The sequence below is a fragment of the Ammodytes marinus genome (assembly GCF_949987685.1).
Source record: "Ammodytes marinus genome assembly, chromosome: 10".
NCBI classification, from domain to species: Eukaryota; Metazoa; Chordata; class Actinopteri; order Uranoscopiformes; family Ammodytidae; genus Ammodytes; species Ammodytes marinus.
Window position 1 is genome coordinate 31788231 of NC_137214.1, and position 7182 is coordinate 31795412.

The following is a 7182-nucleotide window of genomic DNA, read 5'->3' on the forward strand; positions in this document are numbered from 1 at the left end:
TTGTTAGTATGCAAACTAGCACACTTAAGTATGTAGTATAGAAGTTTTTAATTAATTAGATTTTGATTGTGATCTGAATGCAGGGAACAGGAACCAGCTTCTAGCGACTGATGCTCCTCGCTTGGCCCCAGAGCCTCAGCTACGCCACCGACATCACAGACACGGGTAAGATTTCAAATTTGTATTATTTATTTTTTAATTGTTTTATATTTAATTTTTTTTTTATAATTATTGTTTAAAGCTGGGGTGGAGGATTTGGGGAGAAAATGGCAGTTGGGATAGAGATTCGAATCCAAATACCTCAACCGCTCCACTTGTTCTCTTTGGTCCCTCCCCTATGGTCCCTCCCTGACACGCTTTACACACCAACAAAGTTTGGTCAAAGTGCTCATGTTAACTTTGACCAATCAGAAATCACATACCCCAGCTTTAATTTTTTATACAAGTGATGTGATACAGGTTAAAATGGAAACAGAAAAGTCTTCAGATTTGATTTAAAGGAGCTGAGAGTTGCAGCAGACCTCAAGTTCTCTGGGATTTTGTTCCAGATATGCGGTGCATAAAAACTGAAAGCTGCTTCTCCTTGCTTCAATAATAAGTATAGATATTGCCGCTACACCACGAGCAAGCCCACACTTGATTTTTTTCTTTCTCAAATTAACATGTCTCCGTGTATATAAGTAACAATATAAGTACTTCAAGCAAGGAGAGCCATTGCACTTTGCTGAAAGAATGTGGATCCCCCAACACTGTCAATGTGGATTAAAGAGCTGCTAAGCTGTAATGGACTGGAGATATTGACTCATATTGTTAAAGGTGAAGTAAGCGGTTTATTTATATTAATATAAGTGTTAAATCGCTCTTTATTCATACAGTGATCACTTACATAATGTGCGCGTTTCATAAAGCCGATCTCTCAGCTGCTTTGCATGTCATCGGCAAATAAACTTATTTTAGTATCCCGAAATTTTTATCCAATCACAAGAGAGAACGCTACAAACCGACACGCGTCTCATTCATACATAATATATACACTCCATGGTCTCACTGCCGGTGCACGCCAAAGCAGCAGATGGGTGAATGTGTATGCGCCTACAATGGCGGAGCAGGTAAAAATCCTTCCCAATGTCTGTTTTGATGGTTGTTATCATGTTTTATCACATTTATGGATCTGAGATGATGCTAGATAACTTGCTGCTTGAAGACCGCAGAGCATTAATGTGGTGACGTAGGGACGAGCGAGGGGACTGCTAACTGCAGTCACTGACAGGAAGTTAGCTAAAAGAACCATTCCACTTACAGCACCTTTAAGGGCAAGAGGAGGGACTTTTTGAGCTGTGGGAGACGTACATGATTTTCATAATAGATGGGAACATGGGATAAATTTGCCTTTGCCTTTTTCTGTCTTTAATTTTTATTTGTGGATTGTGTCCTTGTTGTGACGGTGCAAAGGTTTGTCTGTGTGTGTTGTAAAAAAAAGAAAAGACAAAACGCCAATAAATATTTTGCGAAAAAAACAATATAAGTTGGGGGCGCCCTTAGCTCAGTTGGTAGGGCGTCCCCCCCCCATGGGCCTCGGCCAGCAGCGGACCCGGGTTCGATTCCAGCCCGCGGTCGTTCTCTGCATGTCACTCCCCTCTCTGCCCCATTTCAACTCTGTCTCTACACTATCAATAAAGCATAAAAATGCCCCAAAAAATATATAAAAAAAAACTAAAAAACAATATAAGTTCTATTCTAACTCTCTTTCCTCCTGCAGCCCGTTCATAGATCGCTGTAACACCAGCTTTGATGCCGTGGCCAAGATCAGAGGAGAGACCTTCTTCTTCAAAGGTTTGGACCATGACAATAAATAAATAAATGCATAAATACACATTACAGGTGTAGTCAGTGATTCTGGAGAACGCTTGTTGTCTAAATCAGTGAATATCTCCTCATGATCCACTACCTGTCTGTACTGTGTGTGAGCTGAAAAAAAATCCAGTGTTAATACACAGCCTAGGCTCTGTAAACGCCACACAGTACAGACAGGTCGCGGATCATTCACTGATTCTGAGAAAAAAAATATTTTGACAACAAGCGTTCTCCAGAATCACTGACTTCACCTTTAATGGCGACTGTCTGTCTGGAACAACAGCTGATGTAGTAAAAACACTACTGTTTTGGGACCGCTAGAATTAACACAAACTGAAAGTCTAGGCTGTGTATTAACACTAGTAGTTACTGCAGTTTACAGGGCCTAGGCTGTGTATTAACACTAGTAGTTACTGCAGTTTACAGAGCCTAGGCTGTGTATTAACACTAGTTGTGACTGCAGTTTACAGAGCCTAGGCTGTGTATTAACACTAGTAGTTACTGCAGTTTACAGAGCCTAGGCTGTGTATTAACACTAGTAGTCGCTGCAGTTTACAGAGCCTAGGCTGTGTATTAACAGTATATCTTCCCCTGTGTAGGTGTGTCCATGTGGCGGGTGCATGGTGCTGGGTTGGTGTCCAGCCGCGGAGCTTCTGTCAGGAGGATGTGGAGAGCGTTACCCGCCGACATGCCTCCACTACAGGCTGTGATGGAGAGACACACAGACCACGCCATCATATTCATCGCTGGTACATCACAGACAGTGTTAATAGAAAATATTTATTTATTATTATTATTATTTTTTTTTATATATATATTTTTTATTTAATTTTTATTTTTTTTACATTTTTTATTATCTTTTATTTTATTTTTTTTAAGTCTTTTTTTGTAATACATTTTTTTTTATTCCTATTTTTTTCTTTTCTTTTTAACATTTTTCCCCAAGCTTTTATTGACAGTGCAGAGAGACAGAGATGAAATGGGGCAGAGAGGGGGATCAGAATCAGAATCAGAATCAGATGTATTTGTCATTGCACCGTTACAGAACAACAAAATTTCATTTCAGTTCACACCCCACCAAGAAACATAGAAGACAGTGACAATAACATGGGTGGACAGGAGAGAGTGTAACTGTAGGTTCGTCTAGCATACGCCGCGCTCCTAACATGACATGCAGAGAATGAGGTTTTCCATTTTAAATAAGAGGCAATGATGGAGAGACACACAGACCACGCCATCATCTTCATCGCTGGTACATTACACAACACACACAAACACCTGCACCATCGCAACATACAAAAAAAAAGGGCAAATTTATCCCATGTTCTCATCTGTCATAGTAGTCATGTATGGCTCCCAGAGCTCTACAAAGTCCCTGTTAGCGATGTACGTCAATCTTTGGTTTTGAGACCGACCACGCAATCATCTTCATCGCTGGTAGATTTCAACAATGTTTTTTAAAATTCTTTATTTTTGCCATATTGGCTCCGGCCTTCGTTGCAGTGGTCACAGGTTCAAATCCGACCTGTGGACCTTTACTGCAGGTCATCCCCCCTGTCTCTCTCTCTCTCTCTCTCTCTCTCTCTCTCTCTCTCTCTCTGTCTCCCCATTTCAACTCTGTACTGTCTAATGAAGCTTGAAAATGCCAAAAAATATCTTAAAAATAAATAAATAACCCTATAAATAGTAAAACGAGAGACACTGAACATTTGGAATGGTCTCTTCATTTTTTGCAGCGCCGCATATCCGGTTAAACTAACGTCTGTCTGTCTGTCTGTCTGTGTGTCTGCCTGTCTCTGTCCGTCTGTCTGTCTGTCTCTCTCTCTCTCTGTCTGCCTGCCTGTCTGTCTGTCTGTCTGTCTGTCTGTCTGTCTGTCTGTCTGTCTCTGTCTGTCTGTCTCTCTCTGTCTGTCTGTCTGTCTGTCTGTCTGTCTGTCTGTCTGTCTGCAGGATCTCAGTTCTGGCTGTTTAGAGACCTGTCCCTGGAGGAAGGTTTTCCCAAGCCGCTGTCTGAGCTACAGATGGGATCCATGAGTCGGTATGAGGAAGAGAAGGCACAAGGTAAACCACTGGCTTCATCACAATACTATCCCTGCGTTCCAAATCACATACTCTTTCTTCTTACTACACTACATACTAAAGTACAGAAGAGTTTTAGTCTTTTTACTCCACTACATACTAAAGTACAGAAGAGTTTTAGTCTTTTTACTACACTACATACTAAAGTACAGAAGAGTTTTAGTCTTTTTACTCCACTACATACTAAAGTACAGACGAGTTTTAGTCTTTTTACTACACTACATACTAAAGTACAGAAGAGTTTTAGTCTTTTTACTCCACTACATACTAAAGTACAGAAGAGTTTTAGTCTTTTTACTCCACTACATACTAAAGTACAGAAGAGTTTTAGTCTTTTTACTACACTACATACTAAAGCACAGAAGAGTTTTAGGGCCACAGACAGGAGAGAGAGAAAAAATCAGATAAGGAAGTAATTTTTTCATTATGTCGAGAAATGTCAAGAATAAAGACGAATACTCAAAAAATGCTGTTGGAGTTAGTGGGGCATTTATGTATTTTCAGCATACTACAATTGACGAGGATGTATTGGGACATGCTAAATCTTTTTATGGCATATTAAATAGTAGGGAAGTATGGGGATTGGAACGTAGGGTGTATTAGACTATAACACATGTGTAGCCTGAGAAAAGGCAGAAAGAATGGTTGTTTGTTAATCACTTTATATTGTATTTATTGCAGTTTTTTTCATGTTTTTTTCACAACATAAATGAAGAAACAAACACTTGCACCATCAGGACATACAAAAAAAATTAAAAAATTAAAATTACCAAAAAAAAAAAAAAAAAGGCACATTTATCCCAAATCACTGGTTTCATCACAATACAATATTATGAGTTTAAAGACCTACTTCACCGGTGGAAATATGAAGGTGTATTGAACTCTGAGATCCTATGTAGTATAAATGTGCAAACATTTTAGAAATCGGTTCATCCTAGCCTGGGAAAAGGCAGAAAGAGTGTTTTATGGTCTCACTGTCTAACCACTACATTTTACCATTATTAGTATTTGAATTTGGGATCAAAAAAAGTAATTCTCCATTGCACCCCTATCAGCAGGAGGCAGGTGGGGTCTGGTGTGGGACAGAGAGGAAGGTCCCGTTTGGGGGAAGATTGGAATATTTGAGGAAAAGAATAAAAACGACACGTGGAACCAACTGCTCAGAGACGGAGTCAGCGGCATCACCACGGAGAGCGACGGTAACATTATGTGTGTGTGTGTGTGTGTGTGTGTGTGTGTGTGTGTGTGTGTGTGTGTGTGTGTGTGTGTGTCTGTCTCTGTGTCTGTCTGTCTGTCTGTCTGTCTGTCTGTCTGTTTGTGTCTGTCTGTCTGTCTGTGTGTGTGTGTGTGTGTGTGTGTGTGTGTGTGTGTGTGTGTGTGTGTGTGTGTGTGTGTGTGTCTGACCACGGAGAACGACGGTAAAAAGATGACTTCATTCTAATAATTTATTTAATTATTTATTTTCTTTATACTCTGTAATAATATATCACAACATACTTTTTTTTAAACTGAATAAGACTCACATACTAACTTTGACACTCATTTTGAATCAGCCTATTGTCATGATGCAGACATATTGATTTTTTTAAAATATTTTAGACTTTTATTATTATTATTTTTAGGCTTAAAAAAACACAAAGCTATCATTTGGCAGACTCTCCCTGAGATTTAAAAAAAAATAATTAATCCCGGTAAAGGGTTTTTTACTGGGAGTTTTTTCTCAGCCGAGCTAAGGGTGTAAGGGTAGAGGGTGTCATAATGTATCATATTGTACGGAATGTAAAGCCCACTGAGGCAAATGTCTATTTGTGCTATTGGGCTGTACAAATAAAACTGATTTGATTTGATTTGATTTGATTTGATTTGATTTGATTTGATTTGTAAAAAAATAAATAATGATAATAATAAAAAAAATAAAAATTATTCTCTCTCTTCTCCGCAGGTTCTGTCTATCTCTTCAAAGGAAACTCCTACTGGAAGTTCACATCTCCCGGGTCGTCCGTGCTCGCCGATTACCCACAATCCATTGCTGCTGGCTGGCTGGACTGCACGCAATCTTTATCACCACCGGGCTTGGAGGAGGATTCTAACCCTAACCCAAACCATTACGCTAACCCGGGCCTTGGCTATAACCCTAACACTTACCCTAACCCTAACCACAACCCTAATCCCGGCCTTGGCTACCCTAACCCAAACCCTAACCAAATAGGGAGACAGCAACTCAGAGAAGGACCGGACAAAAGTTCACACACATGGACCAAATGCAGCTGCCAGAATGGAGCTTACAGTGAAAGGACAATATCTGTTATGTATGCTCTCGTGCCTGCGTTGGTAACATGGACACTGTCGGCTTTTTAAAGCTACACTGCGTAACTTTTTCCTGTGAATAAAAGTCGTGGCATTCAAATTCCATCGACACAAAACAAGTTGACACAAAGTTGATTAAGCCTTTATATCAGCTCCACAAAACTCTCTCTGTATTTCTTAGTATGGCAGCGTTTACAAACTGGCGTCACCCCCTCCCCGACACTGGTGCAGGAGCTCAGAAAAATCACAAGAACAACCATGACACAGGTGGCAGGGCGGGAATAGAACCGCCAACCCTTTGATCATTGGCCGACCCGCTCTACCACCTGAGCCACATTCATCCGTTGTTTATCCCAGTGACGTGCTTTCAGAGAAGGCAAGACATCAATTGCCTACTCTGCCAGATCAAACATAAAGATGTAATTTAATTTAATAAACTTGTATTTGTTTTATTGTATGTAATCTTTGTATATTTCGTGTGAATGTCGATAGTTAGCCTGCTATCAGTGTATGAATGTGTGTGTGAGTGGTAACGTGGGAATGGGAACAGGTCTCCCTTGAAAAAGAGTCTCCGGTCTCAATGGGATTTACCTGTAGAAATAAAATAAAAATATAAGTTACGTGTAATCAAATATGAACAATGTGTAGATTAAGCAGTGCTTCAGTGTGGTTGAATTTATGTCAAAAGGCACATGTCCTCTGTGCCTTTGCCATGGCCTTTGCACATAAATATATATACATTTTTTATCTTTTTATTTTTTTTATTCATCAAAACGTACAATAACTATAAGACATACAAATATACAATAACATTTCAGAGAGCAATACATTAAACAAAGTGTACATAAAAAAGTAAATAATATACACAGTATACTATTTAAATAAGTGATGGATGAAAAAATTATATTATACAACATTTTCAGTTGTAGCCTATAGGCCTAC

The 7182-nt window shown here is 39.4% G+C and overlaps 1 protein-coding gene across 1 annotated transcript in view; it reads left to right on the forward strand.

Annotated features, from left to right (window-relative positions):
• Positions 1-6291, forward strand: part of mmp17b (matrix metallopeptidase 17b) — a gene marked incomplete at both ends in the record, with an annotated part of 14789 nt that extends 8498 nt beyond the window's left edge. Inside the window, 4 exons of the mRNA XM_080036124.1 lie at positions 84-165; positions 1760-1833; positions 2454-2603; positions 5876-6291. Of these exons, the coding sequence (XP_079892250.1) occupies positions 84-165; positions 1760-1833; positions 2454-2603; positions 5876-6291 (722 nt within the window). The remainder of the gene's footprint in view (positions 1-83; positions 166-1759; positions 1834-2453; positions 2604-5875) is intronic.
• Positions 6292-7182: the final 891 nt, after the last annotated feature.